We start from the raw sequence: 19,646 nt of genomic DNA on the forward strand, positions 1-19,646 counted from the left end.
CACAATAAAATTAACAGTTAGCTTCTCATCAGAAACAATGGAGGCCAAAAGACAGTGGAATGAGGCTGGCCCCATGACCAAGTGGTTAAGTTCACGCACTCCACTTCAGCGGCCCAGGATTTCACCAGTTCCAATCCTGGACGCGGACATGGCACCACTCATCAGGCCATGTTGAGCTGGCATCCCACATGCCACAACTAGAAGGACTCACAACTAAAGAAAATATACAACTATACACTGGGGGGACTTGAGGAGAAAAAGCAGGAAAAAAAAAAAAGACAGTGGAATGACATAATCAAAGAGCTGAAAGAAAAAAATACTATCAATCAAAAATTCTGTGTCCAGCAAAACTAGACTTTAAAAATTGAAGGTAAAAAAAAAAAAAAAAAAAAGACGTTCCCAGATAAACAAAGACTGAGAGAATTCATTGCTAGAATATATCTTTAAAATAAATAATAAAAGAAGTCCTACAGGCTGACACCAGTTAGTAACTTGAATTCACAGGAAGAAATAAAGAGCAGCAAAATGGTTAATATGTGGGTTAACATAAAAGTCTCTCGATATATTTTTCCTCATTTCTTCTCTTAACTTCTTTAAGAGACATCAGATTATATAAAGCAATAGCTATAACACTGTATTGGTGGGTATATAACCTATATAAACCTTAAAGGTTTATAACCTATATAGATGTAACATACATGACATTAATAGCACAAAAGAGGAGGGAAGTAATGAAGCTATTTTGGAGGAAAGTCTCTACATTTTACAAAATTAAGTGAGTATTAATATGAAGTAGATTGTTATTAGTTAAGATACACATTGCAATGCAATTATAATTCAAAAATATATAGTTAAAAAATCAAGAGGAAATAAAATGGTATGCTAAAAAATATTTAAGACAAGAGAAGGCAGTCAAGGAAGAAAAAAGGACAGGAGATACAAAGAAAACAAATGTCAAAAGTAAACCCAACCATATCAAACATTACATTAAATGTGCACAATCTAAACATCCCAATCAAAAATCAGAGATTCAAAAAAAGCAAGATTCAATTCACTATATATTGTTTACAAGAGACAAATCTTAGATTCAAAGACACAAATAGATTGAAAGTAAAAGAATAGAAAAAGATACATCATGCAAACTGTAACCATAAGAGAGCTGGAGTGGCTATATTAATATCAGATAAAAAAGACTTTAAGACAAAAGCTATTATTAAAGAAAAAAGAGACATTTCATAATGACGAAAGAGTCAATTCATCAGAAAGATACAATTATAAATATATATGCGTTTAACAACACAGCCCCAAAATACATGAAGCAAAAACTGACAGAATTGAAAGGAGAAAGAGACAACTCAACTACGACAGTTGGAGATTTCAATACCCCACTTTCAATAACTGATAAAACTAGAAAGAAAATAAGTAAGAATGTAGAAAACTTCAACAACACTATCAACAAATTTGACCTAACTGAAACTAGAACACTCCACTCAACAAATGCAGAATACTCACTCTTTTCAAATACATATGGAACATTATCCAGGATAGACCATAACCTAGGCCATAAAACAAGCATCGATGCATCTAAAAGGATTGAAATAATGTGAAATATGTTCTCTGACCACAACAGAATTAAATTAGAACTCAAAAGAAAGAAAGACAGACAGAATGAAAGACGAAAGAAAGAAAGAAACCTAAGAAATTTAAAAATATTTGGAAATTGAACAACAAATATCTAAACAACCCATAGATCAAAGAGAAAAATTACAAGGGAAATTAGAGACTACTTTGAATAGAATGAAAGTGAACATACAACATATCAAAATTATGGAATGCTGCTAAAGCAGTACTTAGAAGGAAATTAATAGCTTTAAAAGTCTATACCAGCAAAAGCAAAAGTTTCAAATCAATAGCCTAATGATCTACCTTAGTAAAGTAGAAAAAGAAAAATTAAATCCAAAGCAAGAAAAGGTAAGATTAGTGCAGAAATGAATGAAACAGAAAACAGAAAAGCAACAAAGATAATCAATGAAAACAGAAGCTGGTTCTTTGAAAAGATCGACAAAACTGATCTTACCTAGACTGATCAAGAGAAAAGATTACCAAGATCAAGAATGAAAAGGGGGACATTACTCTGACCTATCGAACTATAAGGGATTATAAGGCAACGTTTTGAACAACTTTATGCCAACAAATTAGACAATTCAGATGAAATGGACAAATTCCAAGAAAGACACAAATGACTAAAGTTGACTTTAAGAGAAATGGGAAATCTGAATAGACTTATAACAAGCAAATAAGTTGAATTAGTACAGTCATCTCTCAGTATCTGCAGGGCACTGGTTCCCAGACTCCCAAGGATAGCAAAATCTGCGGATGCTCAAGTCCCTTAGCCAGCCCTCAACATCTGCGGGTTCTGCATCCACGGATTCAACCAAGGATTGTGAATACAGCACAGGATCTGGGGTTGGTTGAATCCTCAGATGCAGAACCCACAGATACAGAGGACTGAATGTAATTGAAAATCTTCCCACAAAGAAAATCCAAGCTCATAAGTCCTCATTGGTGAATTCTATCAAATAATGCAACTGAAAACATATGTCCACACAAAAACTTGCACAGAAATGATCATAGTAGCATTGTTTACAATAGCCAAAAGGTGGAAACAATCCAAATGCCCATAAATGGATGCATGGATAAACAAAACTGTGGTCTATCCACACAATGGAACATTGTTCAGCTATAAAAAAGAATGAAGTACGTGCTACAACATGAATGAACCTTGAAAACGTTATGCTAAGCATAAGAAGCCAGACACAAACAGCCATATATTGTATGGTTCCATTTATGTGAAATATCGGAATAGGCAAATTCACAGAGGCAGAAAGTAGCTTAGTAGTTGCCAGGGGCTGGGAGTGGGTGTGGACGGTTGGGGAAAATGGGGAGTGACCACTAATGGGTACAGGGTTTTCTTTGGGGATGATGAAAATGTTCTGGAATTAGATCGTGGTGATGGTTGCACAACTTTGTAAATATACTTAAAATCAATAAATTATACATTTTAAAGGGTGAATTTTATGGTATGTGAATTATATCTCAATAAACAACAAATTTTAAATTTGAAAGGAAAAGGACTGAACAAGAAAGACCAGGCAAATATTAACCAAAAGAAACTTTCTTTGCTGTGTTACCTCAGACAAAGTAGACTACAGCAAAAGCATTACTAGCACCAGTAGATACTTACTCAACTTACCTGAAATATATAGCAATCCTAAACCTATCTGCACTTAATAACCTAACTTTAAAAGACAGACAGCAAGGACAAACTGAGAAAAAGCAATCAGGTCTCTATTCAGGGCATCGTGTGAAGCAGGCTTGGCCCCCTGGTATGAGGGGAACTACCAACATCTCCATGGGGCCCCGGGAGGGGATTTGGAGATGAAGTTTTTATATTTATCAATGAGGTTTTTATATTTATCAAGAGGGGCCAGACAAGGTTGAAAAACTCAAAGCAAAACCCTGATCTTGTCACTGGCCTGCCTAAAACTCTCCAGTGGCTCCCCAGTGCCCTCTTGAGAAAGTTCACTTTCCGGGCTGATCTCTAGCCGCTACTCACAACCGCCCTCAACCAACCAAACTAGGTTGTTTGTTATTTCCAGAACATCCTATACTTCGTGTCTTGCCCGCCTAAGGAGACAGGGATGCCTGGATTGAAGCTTGGGTAGAGCACGTGGCTGCCATGTGCCCACCGAGTGGCTGACAAGAAGAAACTTGGTTTGGAGTGCCAACAGGGCCCCTTCATCTCCTGAATCAACCTGCTTCTCTCCCGCGTTGGGGGGCATCCTCGACTCCCACACCCTGCCCTCCCATTCAGTCCACCACGACCGATCTTTCCAGTCCCACTTCAGCTGCTTCAGCATAGGCTCTCTACATCTTTTGCCTCGCCCACCGCATGGCCCCCAGACATGTGTTCCTGCAACCAGCCCTGCCCCACTGAACTCCAGAAGGATCTTCCTAGGGCCCAGAACCCACACCCCACCTCTGCCACTGTGGAAAGACCTCCCAGGTTCCCATTTCACAGGGAATTTAATTAAATGAAATTGAGGCACAGAGAATGTTAAAGATGACAAAACCACCTGCGAGGCCCAAACTCAAATCCCAGGCTGTCCCCACCCCTTGCCCCTTCTCCTTCCTCACACTGACAGATGATCTCCACCATCTTTTCCTGAAGTCCCCACACAAGCCTCATGTCTCCACAAGCCCTCCTCACTTGCACGGAGGCAGGCAGAAGGGTGGAGCACAAGGCTGTGTGGTCTTGGCTCAGTTGCTTGGCCTCTCTATGCCTCAGTTTCCCCATACATAAAGGGGAGACGACGCTAACGGGAGTAGCCACCTCATGGTCAAGGTTTGAAGTCAATACATGTGAAGCCCTCCAAAACAGGGCCCAGCACGCAGTAAGGGCACCATGGAGAGGGACCATTGGGCTAATCCTTTGCTCAGCTATAGAGCTAGATCCGGATTTGCAAAGAGAAGCATGAGAAACAAGTCTCTTTGGGCCCTTTCAGGTACCTCAAACTTGTCATGTCCAAAACCAATCTCATTGTCTCTCCTCAAACCCACTCCAGTGAACTCCTCTTGGCAAATGGTTCCACAGTCCACCCAGAAATGCATGGGCCACCCTGGACCCCCTCTCCTTCATTCCCCACCCACAACCCATCACTGATGCTTAAAGAGCTCCCAGGACCACCCCCCATCTCCTTGTCCCCAGTGTGGCCCCACAGGTTGAGCATCCCCAGAACCCCTGCTACCCACACGTTTGATCCAACACGGAGTGTGTGGCTAACCCTGTGTGGCCCAGAGCTAGGAAGACAGCTTCCTCTCCAGATGCCCACAAGGGCTCCCCCCCTCAATTCTGGTATGGTCCCTGACACCCAGCAAGGCCAGTCGCTGGACTCTGCTGCTGACTCACAGCGCCTGAGTTTTCCAACTGCCCAAGCTCAGCACCTACCCCAGACTGGATAAGGGCGTACTCCAGCTACACTCCCACCAGCGGCGTGCTGTTGCTCAGAGACGAAGGCCCAATCTCACCCTGCCAGGCTCCGGTCAGCCCAGTGCCTCCAGCAGACCACGTCGGTGCCTGAGCACCTGCTGTTCTCTGAGCCCGAAATGCTCTCACGGTGCCCCCTCAGCTCCCTCTTCACCCCCCATCTCTTGCCTTTGCCTGAACCAGTCCCTTCTCTCTCCCAGCCCACACATCCCACAGCCTGAGTGACCCAAAGCTTTCCTCTCACAAGCTGACCCCTTGGATGGGAAGGTCTGGAAGGGATGAAGAAAGGGTGCCACCTCCACTTGACCTAAGGCTCCCTCTCTGCCGGCTCCCAGATGGGCAGGGCAGGACCTCTCCCCCAAGCGAGGACTTCCTCAGGGAGGATTTTGGGGGATGGTGTAGGAGAGGAATGGTTTTAAGCTGCTGCCCCAGGTGCTGAAGGAACAAGGGGTAGGGCTCATGGATGTGGAAAGACGTGACCACGGTGCCGCCTGCTGGCCGGAGGCCAAATTGCACCCTGTGTCAGGGCAGCCAGAGCTGGCGTCCAACTCTGCAGTGATGATCTGGCCGCGGGCCTGGGCTGGAAGGATCGGTTGAGTCTCTGAACGAGTGCGATTCCCTCTGGAAGGCTGGTGCTGGTTCTCCTGCTACTTTCCCCACGCAGATGATCCTGACCATCCGAGTAAGCCCATCCCTCCATGACAGGGCCTCCTCCAAGATGGCAGGCCCCTTGTCCGGTGGGCCCAGTGCCCGGCACAGAGCAGAGGCCTAATCAATATTTGACAGACAAAACAAGAACAAATAGGTGTTGTGGGAGTCTAGTGTGAATGAATGAAAAGATGGGAAGGAGAGTCAGCAAAGGAGATGTTGGTGAAAACATCCCAGGTGGGGGCTGGCCCCGTGGCCGAGTGGTTAAGTTTGCGCGCTCTGCTGCAGGCGGCCCAGTGTTTCGTCGGTTCGAATCCTGGGCGCGGACATGGCACTGCTCGTCAGACCACGCTGAGGCAGCGTCCCACATGCCACAACTAGAGGAACCCACAACGAAGAATACACAACTATGTACCGGGGGGCTTTGGGGAGAAAAAGGAAAAAATAAAATCTTTAAATAAAAAAAAAAAAAAAAAACATCCCAGGTGGCAGGACAGGAGATGACAAGGCCCTAAGTGGGGGCCTAAGACGAGGTAGGACAGGTCACTGGAGGTGAGGAGGCCAAGATGTTGAGACCCGGCCACGGCGCTGGCTGCCTGAGGTCCCCTGGATGGTGGGCAGAGAAAGGGGAGCAGGCATGCAAGACTAGGCCGTGTGACCCCAAAGCCTGGAGCAAAGATGGCCTAGAAGGGGCCACGGAGATGAAGGAGGAAGCTGCCCATTCCTCTCCAGACTCGCCCCGGGACTCAGGGGCCTGTGGGGGGTGTGCGTGGGGCAATGTGGAGCAGGAAGGGGGTGGGAGGATGCTGGGAGCAGAAGGCCACAGAAGGGCTTGTGGGCCTGGGAAGCAGCGAGCAGGCACCCACCCTGGGCTGTGCCCACCGCCAGTTCTGCAGAGGCACAGTGTGCCCCGCTGCTCTCCTCGGTGGAAGCCAGGCTCCTGCTCCAGCCCCCACCCGCCTCCAAGACCCAAGTCAGCTCTGCTTTGGACCTCACTGCCTCCCTAAAGGTCCCAAAGGTTGACAAGGAGAAGGGTCTTCTCCATCATGCTCTGCAAAAGGGAAGTGGGGGCAGGGGTCACCGTGGGGAGGAAAGGATGGCCAGCTCACCCAGAACTCTGACAGTGCTCCCTCTGCTCTGGCTGGGGTTGAGAAGTGACCCTAGGAGTCTTCCCCTGATGAGTGCAGGAGAAAGGCCTAGCAGGGCCAGGAAGGCTTGGGGCCCAGCAAGGCAAGGCTCTGGAGCCCTGGCCCATCCCGAATGGGGGTCTGAGGGGCAGGCACCGTGCAAACAAGAGGACCAGCCATCGCTCTTCACACCAGAAGCCATAACCAACCCAGCCTGTGTCCCCTGGGGCCTGCAGCCCAGCAGTTCCAAAGCCTCAGCACAGTACAGAAGTAGAGGCCCTAGTGGCGCCCTCTCCTGGCCGAGGGGCCCTCCTCCACCCTCTGACACGGGTTCCCTAGCCTTCCCTACGAGGAGGTGCGTGTGGGAAATGCTCTCTGTCAGACCACAGCCACGGGAAGGGGAAATGCTCTCTGTCAGGCCACAGCCACGGGAAGGGGGGACGTGGCAGAGGAGACAGCCTGGGGCTCCGGTCGCCCTCCTGGCTACAGCGCTCGGGCCTCCACTTGCCTGCGAGCCCTTCCCAGCCCGTCCTTGCAGGGCATATGCACTGCACCCATCCCTGGGGGCCTGGAGATGGGGCTCCTTGAGCCCCCATTCAGCATCCCATCACTGCCCTTTGCTGGCAGCCCAGCAGGCCTGTGCTGCCTCCATTTTCTCCCAGGGAGCCAGAGCCACATGCAGGACCACCAACCTCTAGGGCAGCAGAGCGGGCCAAGCCAGCTGCCTCTTGCTGGCACTTTGCAGGGTGGCAACAGGGAGGGAGAAGTTCGGGTGGCAGTTGGAGAGGTCACATGGTGGAGTCCTTCCCACAGTGACACCCAACACCTCCACATTTGTCCTACATCCCTGTCCCTTTCCCCTCCCTCCAGCTCACCGCTGGCCCATTGTGAGTCTGTCTTTATTGACTTGGGGAAAACTGGAGGGGAGCTGGAGGACCAAGACACGAGTGGGCAGGCCCACCCACAGTCAGCGAAGCACAGAGCAGCGTGCAGGAAGGACAGCCCCTGGAGCCTCTTCGCTTCTAGAGGGAGTGTGGTGGCAACAGGAGAGGGGAGCCCCTGCAGACACCTGGGCAATGGCAGAGCTTAGAGGGCGGACAGGGTTGCCCGCCCCAGTGCCATGCGCCACACCCATGCATCTCAAACTCTCCAGCAGAGGGCAGCCCTGGGGGGGAGGGGAAAGGGTCCATGGGAAGGGAATCTGAGGGTCAATGCACTCGGCTTCGGCATCTGCCTGGGGGGAGGAGGAGAGAGAAGCACAAGGAAAGGGTGAAGTCAGGAGGCGCCGCTAGCCTGCCTTGTGCCCCTGCTCCCAGTCAAGGCTCTCAGCAGTGGCGCCCACTGGGGCTTGGCACTCGGCCCCTCAAGGATCCTCCGGTCCCCACAGGCACCAGCCTCCTCTGGCGGCTCTCCCTCATCCTCCCTGAACCCCGACTCCTCCCCTCTGTCCTCAGCCCTCTGCTCCGTGGGGGCCACTCTGCTTAGCTCTTAGCACATGGAGCCCACCACCCTCGAAGCTCGCTGAGGAGCCAGCTCCCAGGGGGTGCAGGGCCTACCTGCACACAACTAGGCGTCACCACTTGGGGGGCTGGCCAGCCCGCAGGCCCGGGTGGCTGTGGCGGACCATCCTCCGCTCTGAAGCCTCCTCACCCTCTGGGCTCTGTCCCAGCTTACGGATGTGGTGCAGGAAGGAGGTGGCATTGAATGCCCGCTGTGGGGAGAGAGGAGTGTCAGGCCGTGCCCCAAGACTTCGAGGACCACTGGCAGGCAGCCCAGTCGATCCCCCTGAGGCTGGGAGATGGGACAGATGCCTGAGTCAGGTTCACAGGCCCCTCCCCACACTGACCTTCCAGTGGGTCCGGGCAAAATTCTTCTGGATCTGCTCACTGACTGAGCCCAGGATGTCCTTGTCAAAGGCTGCGTCCCCAGAGATCCTAGGGGAAGGCTGAGAGTCATTGGGGTGTTGTCCCTCTGGTCCCGGGACAGCTTGGTAGAGGTCCCACTCACCAAAGATGCTGTAAGGCCTGTTGGCAGGTGAACCTCTTCTGGGGGTCTCGCTCCAGAAGGTGCCGGATGAAGTCTTTGGCTGGAGCAGGAAGGCCAGGTCAGCTGGCCCCATTCCCACCCCCCCTCACCAATCCTCCCTCCCTGATCTCGGGGCCAGCCTCAAGTTCACCTGATTCTGAGATGTCATCCCAAAAGGGAGAGTCAAACTCGTAGCTGGCCCTCAGGATCTGGCTGAAGAGTTCAGGGTCGCTCTCGTCGTAGAAGGGGGGGTACCCACAAAGCCTGGCACCCACAGATGAATCACCCAGCTGTCCACCCCTCCCCAACCCAACAGGGGGCAGGCAGGCAGAAGAAGAGCCTTCCCGGTGGCTACTCACAGGATGTAGGAGATGACACCCAGGGCCCACACGTCTACAGCCTTCCCGTAGGGTTTCTGCTCCAAGAGCTCCGGGGCTGGGGGCCGGAGACAGACAGATGCATGCCCACGCCCACATGCACCATCGCCCCAGGAATGACCCACCGCTGGCCCTGCCCCTGGCACCCCGGCTCCCGCAGGGTCCTCCAGCCTTAGGGCGCACCCCTCACTTACCCACATATCCCGGTGTTCCACAGGCAGTGCCTAGCATGTTGCCAGCCTGGATTTTAGAGAGGCCGAAGTCGGAGACCATGATCTTGGAGTCCTCGAAGGGCGTGGCATAGAGGAGATTTTCAGGCTGTGACATACAGGCACCAGAGAAAGCGCCAGGTCAGCCCTGGCATGGCCCTCAGGGCTGGGACAGGGCGGACTGCAGGAGCCGGGCACCTCCAAGTCCCCCAGACCCCTGGTGCACAGGGATGCTGGGCAAGACCCGGGTGGGTGGGCAGGAGAGCAGGCACCTTGAGGTCACGGTGCACGATGCCCAGGCTGTGCAGGTAGGAGACAGCGCCAAGGACTTGGCCCACCAGGTGGCTGGCGTCCTTCTCCGTGTAGGAGCCGCGTTCTGTGATGCGGTCAAAGAGCTCGCCCCCCGTCACCCTGGGGAGAGTGAGAGCTCAGCTGACCCAGGCCCTTCAGCCCCGACTCACTGCCCAGCCCTCACCCCCAGCCTGCCCCTGCCCTCCTCACAGCTCCATAGCCAGGTAGAGATGGGAAGGGCTCTCATGGACGTCCTCCAGAGCCACGATGTTGGGGTGGCTGACCCTGCAATGGCAAGAAAAGCCCCTCACAGGCTGCCGCAGCCCCCTCGGGACCTCTCAGAGCCAGGGGTGCTTTGTTTTGGGCCCCCAGGGAAGCTCCCCTCCCTCTTCTCTTCCTCCCCACTCTGCTCCCCTTCCCTACCCTAGGCCACCCCTGCCCAGGGCAGCAGTGCAGAGCCCCAGGCCAGGCCTTCTCAGCCAGACCAGCGCACCTGCGGAGCACTGCAATCTCGTTCTCCACCAGGGCCTCCTTGCCTCGAAGGGCCTTCTTGGGGATGCACTTGAGGGCAACAAGGTGTGAGGAGCCCCGCTCCTGGGCCAACACCACCTCAGAGAAGGCGCCCCTGCCGCAGAGACGGGGGAGGCCGGGAGGGAGGGGGAAAAGCGAAGAGGAGGGGGAGGGGAGGTGGAGCAGAAGTGGGGAGGAGAAAGGGCCCTCCCCCTCCCATGTCCCATGCCACCCATCCCCCCCCACACACACACACTCACACATTCACTGACACCCACATCACATTCACTGACACACACTCACACACACACACACACACACACACTTACTAACACACACACACACACTCACGAGCCGAGCTTCTCCCGGATCTCATAGACGCTGCTGATGTCCTCTGTCTGTTTCTTGAGCAGCAGCATATCTGCGGGGGCAGGGGAAAGGTGGAGGGAGGGCCCCCTGGGCGAGGGACAGCTCTGTCCCCTACCCTAGACCCAGCAGTGCCTCAGCCACCCTCAGTGACAGCCCCACTCAGGAACACAGGTCCCATTCATCCTCCCCCAGCCCGGGTACCTCTCGCCCCTCCCTCACCACCCAGGTCTGCACTCCAGGTGGACGCCCACCCAGCGAGGCCACCACATACACTCCTCCCCCTCCCAAATACACGGCCACCATCCAGCGCCCCCAACCCTGGCACCACGATGGCGATCAACGCCCAGACACCCCCTCTCTGCCTCCACACAACCGAGTCAGCCACGGTCGGCCACCTTCCAGAAGGCTCCGTGTACCCCGACCCTGGCCCCTCCAGGGCCCACGCCCACTCATAGCGCCCAGAGGCGCCCCCTTCCGCTGCCCCCAGGCCTAGACCTGCCACTCATGGCCCGGAGCCCACAGACTCGCGCCACCCTGGGCACCAGCCGCCCGAGATGCACCTGCGACCCCTGCGCGCAGCCGCCTGCTACGGCCACGGCCACAATCGCCCACACGGCCGCCCAGGCACAGCTCAGCCCTCGGCGCCTCAGGGCGGGAGGGATCCGGCGGCCTGGGCCTCCGGCATCGCGGGCTACGTGGGCCGCGAGCGTGCGGGACGGGGGCGCGCCGGGTGTGACAGGTGTGCGCGGGGGCGCGAGGGGCTGCGGCGGCCGCCCGGGACCACGCACGTCCCCGTCGCGCCCCGGAGCGCCGGGTGCGAACCTGGAGCGGAGCCGCAGCGCCGCCTCGCGCAGCGGCCGCTGCGCCGAGCCCCCCGCCCGCCCGCGCCCCCAGCCCCGCCCCCTCCGCGCGCGCCCCCGTCGGCCGCTGGCGGCCGAGCACGCGGTGGCCCAGCGGCCCGGCGCTGCAGGGAACCTTGTAAGGCAATCGGCCGGCGCCGGCTGCCACCGCCTCCCTCCTCGGTCATTCATACCGGTACCTGCCCACTCCAGCCCCCTGGCGGCCCAGCTGGGCCGACCTCCGGGCCTTTGCACTACCAGTGGCCTCCGTCTGGAAGTCTCTATACCCACATGTTGACATGGCTCTCTGCTTGTTTTTGGGTCTCTGCTCTAATGTCCTCTCTGCAGACAGGCTGTCCAGGCCATTTGGTCTAAAAGAGCCTCCTTCCCTAGCCCCAGCCCTGCCAAGGCCGCTTCTGCCACCCTGGCCTGAGCTCCCATCAGCACACAGTTGGATGACAGCCACAACCTCTTCACTGGGCTCCCTCTGCCCTCTGACCCCACCATGAACCTCTCCTACCCCCAGCCTCTTCCCCACCAAGCAGCCAGAGCATTCCCTTTGAGATTTGTCACCCCCGGGCTCAAACCCTCCCCCAGCTCTTCATGTCACTCGAAGTCAAAGCACGAGTCCTTACAGTGGCCTAAGGGCTCTGCATGATGAGGCTCCCTTCCCCATCCCTGCTTTGACCCCTTTCCACCTACTCTCCCCCTTGCTCAAGCAGCTCCAGCCAGCTGAAGCCACACTGGCTTCCTGACTGGCCCTCAAACACACCACACATGCACCTGCCCCAGGGCCTTTGCACTTGTTGCCTGTTCACCTGGAATGCTCTTCACTCAGATATCTGCTTGACTTGCTCCCTCACTCCATTAGGTCTCTGCTCAAATGTCACCTCCTCAAATAGGCCTCCTCTGCTCCCCCCACTCTCTAGTATATCGCCCTGCCTGCCCTGTCTTCAGAAGATCCATCATGAAAAATCACCTTCTTTCTGTTATCTTCCTCACCAGAGCATCGGCGCCCAGAAAGTGTGTCTGCTGACCCGGCCCAGGGGAGGCACTCAGGAAATAAGTGCTGGGTGACTAAATTCAATCCTTCATCCAACAATTAGTGGATTCCTCCCATCTAGTCCCATCTCCCTTCTGGCCCCCTCCCAGAGGATCTGGGCCCCATCAGGAGCACATCACACAGGCCAGTGCCACAGGGCCTCCACGGAGTCTCAGGGTCCAGGAGTGGCCTGCTGAATCCATCTTCACAGGGGCCTGTAGGCCCCTGGCATGACACAAAGTCTTCAAGAGGGTCAACAGGGCAGGCATAGGTTTGTAAAACTCTTCTTTCCAGACCTCAACTCCCACATGTACTCTGTCCGAAACTCAGTTCCTGTCTCCCCGCCCTTCCCCAGTCGCCCCTCCCAGTTCACTCGAGAAGGCTCCAGGGACCCAGCACTCAGCAGCATGGCCCCACTCCCAACTGCTCATCTCCGTGAGCAGGGTTTCCTAGGGCTTACATCTGAAAAAGTCAAACAAATAGGACTGGAGCTGACAGTGAGCCCCAGCTCCCGCTAGCAATAAGTCCTATGTGGTGACAGACCCCTGGACTCCCTAACACCAACAGCAGCCCCTCTGATATGGTCGTTTCATGACTACGCATCAGCACATCTAATACACTGCTGCTGCTTTGTCAAGCCAGAAGGAACATTCCAGAGCCCTCTGGTCATGGGTTATAACAAGAAATGTAGTTTATATACATTTGCGTGTTGGAGAAGTACGATGTATGAGTAATAAAAGACTGCCCACATGGAGAAAGATGGCACAGGGAGCCCTCCCTGAGGGGCAGCAGAGAAGTGGCAGCAGGAAGCAGGGGGGCCCTCGCGGAGGGCTTGTGGGAGGGAAGAGCCAGCCCGCCGAGTTCACGCGGCCGTAGCAGCCAACGCGCCAGGGGATCTCCATGCCATTAGTCTCTGGGAAAAAGTGATATCACAGCTTTTGTTTTAAACCAGTATTTACAATACACCAGAAACTACACCCTTCACAGCTACTTAAACATCTGTCGAAATGTAGACATCAACTTCAAAATGCACGCGTGTGTGTTGGGCAGTGGTGGATAAGGAGCTTCTCAGAGTCCTGTCAGGGGACCTCTTACAGAAAAATGAACTCACAGTGGGTCATGGACCTAAATGTAAAATGCCAAACTTCTAGAAGAAAACATAGGAAGAAATCTGTCTTATCTCAGGCTTGGTGATGACTTTTAAGATGTAATATGGAAAGCAAGGTCCACGAAAGAAAAAAATGATAAATTGGAATGTATCAAAATTTTAAATGTTTGCTCAGTGATCAACACTGTTAAGACAATGAGAAGACAAGCCACAAGCTGGGGACAAATCTTTGCAAAACACATATCTGATAAAGGACTGGTATCCAAAACATACAAGGAACTCTTAAAACTCAACAATAAGAAAACAAACAACCCAATTAAAAAATGAGCAAAAGATCTGAACAGATATCTCACCAAAGAAGAAATATAGTTGGCAAGTAGGCATATGAGGAGATGTTTAACATCATGTCATTAGGGAAATGCAAATTAAAACAACTACGAGATACCACTACACACCCACCTATGAGAATGGCCCCAATCCAGAACACTGACACCACTAAACACTGGTGAGCGTGTGGAGAACAGGAACATTCATCCATTGCTGGTGGGAAGGCAAAATGGTGCAGCCACTGTGAAAGATAGTTTGGCAGTTTCTCATGAAAGTAAACATACTCTTACCATACCATCCAGCAATTGCGCTCCCTGGTACTTACCCAAAGGAGGTGAAAATGCATTTCCACACACAAACCAGTATGTGAATGTTCATAGCAGCTTTATTCACAATCGGCAAAAACTGGAAGCCACCAAGATGTCCTTCTGTAGGTGAATGGATAAACAAACTGTGGTCCATCCAGACAATAGGATACTACTCAGTGCTAAAGAGGAAAGAGCTATGCAGCCATGAACAGACACGGGGGAAGCTTAAACATATATCGCTAAGTGAAAGAAGACACTTTGAAAAAGGCTACATACTGGATGATTCCATTTATGACATTCTAGAAAAAGCAAAAATATCGAAACAATGAACAGATCAGTGGTTGCCAGGGGTGTGAGAGAGGTGGGTAGTGTTTGACTAGGTGGAGCCCAAGGGATGTCTAGGGCCATGAAACTCTTCGTCTGATGCTGTAATGGTGGATACGGGACACTCTGCATATGGCAACCCAGAGAGTGAACAGTAACATATGCAAATTTTAAAATGAACTTTTAGGAGGTTGGAGGATCTCAGGAAGGAATGCAGACTGTGACAAAGGAATCTACGCATATTACTCACTGGAGGGGGTTGGGGGAAATGCCTGGAGACTGGGAGACCAGTGGCAAAGGAAGTGCATGGGAGCACTGCGCTCCCAGGGGCCACTGTGGCTCCCTGGGAAGTTGGGGTCACAGTTCCGAAAGCACTGACGTGTACACTGGGATTCGACAGGGAAGCCAAGGGAAGGTGGATGTGGGAAGATACAGATGAGTAAGCGGAGGTGCCAAAATGATCTATGTGGTGATGGATCAGAGTTGGAGACATCAGTATGAACTCATTTTACCTTAAAATAGATACACACACACACATATATACATACACACATGAATATTTATAGATATGTGTATATACATAGGCTAGTATACACATAAATTTCCTTGCTCCGTCAACTGAGAGGGCCTAGAAGCAATGACACCCCAGTAACAATGAGCACACTAGAGCCCAGACCTTGGTTTCTAATACTGTTCTCCAATAAAGGGCTCCTTGGAGAACCGGGTGATTCTCCGGCTGGGGCAGGAGAAGCACAAGCTGAGCCCGGAGCACCTTGCAGTGCCAGAAAGGAAGTGCCCTCTCGCTCGCTCTCTCTCTCTCTCTCTCTCTCTCTCTCTCTCTCACACACACACACACACACACACACACACACACACACACACGGTGATGGGGGTATGACAAAGGGACACAGGAGCCAACTGAAAGAGCTCCCAATGGTCAAAGATGGAACAATTTGAGCAATAAAATAAAGTTGTATTGGATTATAACCAAAAGTATAAAATAAATATCCACTGTTACAAATAAATGATTAAATAAATAAGTGGGGGAGAAGAGACAAGCTCTGTGCAGGTAATTCCAAATAATTTATGTAGACACCCTCTCCCATCCCAGAGGAGCATGAGCCCCACTCCTCGAGTGAGGGCTGTGCAGAGTGACTTCGTTCCAGAGAGGACATGGTGGAAAGGGGAGAGATTAGATTTCAAGTGGAGACACCTGATAAACAAAGGCGCCCTCAGCCGGGTAACCGAGGTTGATGTGGACAGTGAGGAGTCAGGTTGAGCACGTGGAGCCTGCTAGGACGCAATGGAGGGGCACTTTACCCCCACGGTCCTCCCCGAATAACCATCCGCCCATCTTCTCACAACAGAGACACCACACAAACCCCAAGGGGCCATCATCCTCCGGACTGTCCCGGGTCATCAAAAATGAGGAAAGTCTGAGAAGACAGTCACAGCCAAGAGGAGCCTAAGGATCCCGGGGCAGATAAAGTGCTTTAGGGGAAAGCCAAGAAGATCTGAATAAGACTGGGGACTTTCATTAGGGGCCGGCCTGGTGGCGCAGAGGTTAAGTGCACACGTTCTGCTTCGGTGGCCCAGTGTTTGCTGGTTCGGATCCCGGTGCTGACACGGCACTGCTTGGCAAGCCGTGCTGTGGTAGGCGTCCCACATATAAAGTAGAAGAAGATGGGCACGGATGTTAGCTCAGGGCCAGTCTTCCTCAGCAAAAAGAGGAGGATTGGCAGCAGATGTTAGCTCAGGGCTAATCTTCCTCAAAAAAAAAAAAAAGACTGGGGATTTTTGTTAATAACAACATACAACACTGGTTGATTATTGTAACCAACGTACCATACTCTGTAGAAAATTAGCAACAGGAAGCTTAGTGTGGGGACCTTCACACTATCTAAAAGTGTTCTGATAGAAAAAGTTTATTGCAAACATAAAAACAAATTTTAAAACTATTCCTTTCGGGGTGTGTGGATGAGCACAGCTGGTGGGCAAGGGGTGCTATGCAGGGGCTAGGGGTCAGGTTGCCCCTCCCCAGGGCTAGTGACCCTCCTGGCCGTCGGCTCTCCCCGGGGGTGGGGGGGGGGTGCAGTGGGGGGCACGCCTGGCGCCATTCTCCACTCCCCAGTTGTTGGAAGCACAAAGCCTTTCCAGGAGGACTCCGGCCTTTCCTTTGTTCCCAGCTTATTTTAATTCCAGAAGAGGAGGAGCCCCACCCTATCTCCAGCAACCCAGTGAGGTCCTCCCAGAATAATGGGGCACCCCAGGGCGGGGTGCCCTCCTACCCAGCCCACTCCATGATCCACCGCCGCCCAAGACCCAGGGGACCCCGCAGCCCCCATCGCTGCAGCACACAGTCCCATTCCCAGCCTGAGTTCCCAGGCCTCCCAGGACAATAGGAGTCCTCTGGCTCGCCCTCCCTCCCTTGCCTTCCTTCCAGCTCTCCCCTCCTCCGCTCCTCCTCCTCCTCCTCAGCTCTTACTCCAACTCCCACCTAACTGGGCCCTGAAAGGCCGCCCAGCAGGGCTTCTGCCTGGGGTACACTGTGCTTCTCACCCAGGAGCTGCAGTAGGGGTACTCCAGCCCTTCCTGTACATGCTCCGAAACCAGTCTTGCAGGGCCATGAACACAGGGGCTTGGCAGGACAGGCAGAGGCTTAGATGGGGCTGGTAGGGGACAGCCTCCCAGCCATCAGCTGGGGTCCTGGGACGTCTACCCCAATCCTCCCCAGCAGCTGCTGCCCGGGGAGGAGGCAGTCGGCAAGATACACCTCTGCAAAGCCCTGTAAACACCCTGAGAATGCACCTTTGTTCTGCTCAGGTGCTCAGCACCCCACGCGAGCTGCCCTGGGCACACGGCAGCTGTCCCTACCAACTTCGACATTCCCATGGCTGCTCAGGTCAGCACACTAGAGGCCAGACTTCTGGCCTCTGGTTCCCACTTTGGGAAACTCCCACCTAATCATCCCGGCTGGAGGTGAGGATGGGTCTGTGAACTTCATGCCCCACAGAAGCCCAGCTTGCCCTGGCTGGACGCGGGAGGTGGTGCACGGGGTGCAGTTCAGAGAGCTGCCGTGCCTCCCTCTTTAGCCCCCTGGGACAGGTGGCAGCTGAGCTGAGGCCTGCAGGATCTGAGGGAGGTCAGCAAAGAAGAGGCAGCCCAGGCAGTGGGCCAAGCACGGGCCAAGGCGCAGGGAGGGCACCTCCGGAGGTGCACGGCTCTTCAGTGCTGGGGAGCTGGAGGGCTACCTTGTGCCCAATCTTGCACGCCTTTGAGAGGAAGTTAGCTTGATCTTCAGCACAGTGACAAATAAAAATGGCAAGCAATAGCATATATTGGAGAATATGAGGAAGCCATTTGGTATAAACCTAATTCGGCCTGACGTTGTCTTTCCAAAAGGGCCTGACCCAGGCCGTTGAGCATGCATTGTATATCTGCTTTAGAGATTCCCTATGGCAAGAGCAAAAGGCCCTTGAGATAAAGGTGCAACTTCCCTCCCCCTCCCAACATTGGCATTTCTTTAAGGATTAAGCATCTTTAGGCCAGAAACTGACTGCTGCGCTCACCTGTGACTGCTCAGAGACAATAGACTTGCCTCCTAGAGAGCAGACCCACTGCCTGCTGTGTCCATCAAGCGCTGTGCCGACAGGGCAATCTTGTGACTATTGTGGGAGGGACATTTCAATCATATGTGAAACGTCCTGTATGGGGGTATATAACCACTCTGTATACCTCACTTCCTTGGTGCCCTTTCTTCCTTCGGGAAGAAAGGCTCCGGGCCGTGGTCCTCTGATTTCAGCTCAGAATAAACTCACCCAAACTTTCATTTATAGATTGGTTATGGATTATTTTCGTTGACAACAGAGAAAGGCCCAAAGAAGAGCAGTTAGGAAGGGATTGCTCAGATTTATGTTGCTGAGAGAAGCATGCAGCGCGCAGACCAGAAGGACGAGGTCACTGTGGGGTCCAAGAGAGCCAGGAGGATGGTATCATTACCCTCCTGGGGAAGACTGGAGGAGGGGGGTGGGAGGGAGGGTGTGGACCTGTCAAGTCTGATCTAGGGGCCTGTTGCACCCCCCAAATGTGGAGGACGCTGTTCCGAACATCTGGAGACACCCCATGAAGGTCCCTGTAGCAATGGGAGCGTCCTGGAACTCGCACAGGCCATCTCAGCAGCCACTTCGCCCTTCACATCTCTCTTTGGCCACCTCCAGCCCAGCCACCTCCCTCTCAGCAGCCTCTGGCCTCACAGAGGCAACAGTAGCCCCAGGTGGCAGCTCCCTCACGTTCCTGCCACTGGCCTGGGAACCTACCTCCCCTCCCAACTGGTGGCACAGGATGAAGGAGGGCCCCGACCCTTGGCTTCAGCCACCTTTCTCAGGCCCCTTCAGCTTTGCTCTTTTCACCCTCTTCCCTCCCCGCAGCCATAGGCACTTCCCCAAAGTGTCATCAGCTCGCCCACGTCTTTCTCCAGCCACTGCCTTCTCTCTCCACCATGCTCCTTGGACAAGAAAGATCTTAAATTCTCAAAAGAGTCGCCTGGATGGGGCCACATCCTCATTTTCTCCTGCTTCTCTCGGTGCTGTCTAGCGTCTACCCACACCTCTCCATTAAAGCAGCCCACACCTAGGTCATTGCCAGAGACCACCCTCCCTTCACAGGCACCCGTCACCCGGGCTCCTTCTGCAACAAGGTCCTTTGCCTACTTCACCCTCTCCTTTCCTCTCTTAAATGTGCACAGGGGGTGTCTTCAGGTCCCCTGGGCCAGCCCTCTTCCCCCTGACCTCATTCCCCAGGTGGCCCCTGCTTCTCCAGTCCATCTGTGGGTCGCGTACTTCTCTATCGCCTTTGTCTTCAGACCAGGTTCAGTCCTAGGCTGGGCCAGAGAAGACTCAAGTTAGGGTCTTCTGATGAGCAGTGCGACCCTGCCACTTCAAGGGTTCCTAAAACCCCTGTGGCCCCCACAGCCGACGCACAGGTGACCCTGCCAGTCTCCCACACATGCCCACTGAGGCTCCTCCAGCAAGCCTAGGGGGGAGATGCTGCCCCTCCCTCACCTAGCAGGCTCAATCTGGCTCTGGCCGGAACTGCT

At 53.2% G+C, this 19,646-nt stretch overlaps 1 protein-coding gene across 7 annotated transcripts; it reads right to left on the reverse strand.

Moving 5' to 3' along the window:
* Positions 1 to 7,702: 7,702 nt before the first annotated feature.
* On the reverse strand, positions 7,703 to 14,357 carry PNCK (pregnancy up-regulated nonubiquitous CaM kinase). 7 transcript variants are annotated; one of them, XM_044764138.2, is made up of 13 exons: positions 14,245 to 14,352; positions 14,052 to 14,160; positions 10,586 to 10,655; positions 10,218 to 10,349; positions 9,935 to 10,009; positions 9,706 to 9,844; positions 9,419 to 9,542; positions 9,207 to 9,282; positions 8,999 to 9,111; positions 8,830 to 8,908; positions 8,669 to 8,756; positions 8,379 to 8,533; positions 7,704 to 8,056 (listed from the first exon to the last, which is right to left on the reverse strand). In XM_044764138.2, exons 1-12 carry the CDS (start codon positions 14,263 to 14,265, stop codon positions 8,396 to 8,398), a joined length of 1,164 nt encoding a protein of 387 aa, XP_044620073.2. In that variant the 5' UTR covers positions 14,266 to 14,352; the 3' UTR covers positions 7,704 to 8,056; positions 8,379 to 8,395. The 7 variants fall into 7 exon arrangements, with proteins under 7 accessions (XP_070358792.1, XP_044620073.2, XP_070358791.1 ...); XM_044764135.2 differs by having other exon boundaries at positions 7,921 to 8,056; positions 8,669 to 8,767; positions 14,245 to 14,355; XM_070502691.1 differs by lacking the exons at positions 14,052 to 14,160; positions 14,245 to 14,352 and adding an exon at positions 11,426 to 11,481 and having other exon boundaries at positions 7,703 to 8,056.
* Between the last annotated feature and the right edge of the window lie 5,289 nt (positions 14,358 to 19,646).

The sequence above is a fragment of the Equus asinus genome, chromosome X, assembly GCF_041296235.1.
Source record: "Equus asinus isolate D_3611 breed Donkey chromosome X, EquAss-T2T_v2, whole genome shotgun sequence".
NCBI classification, from domain to species: Eukaryota; Metazoa; Chordata; class Mammalia; order Perissodactyla; family Equidae; genus Equus; species Equus asinus.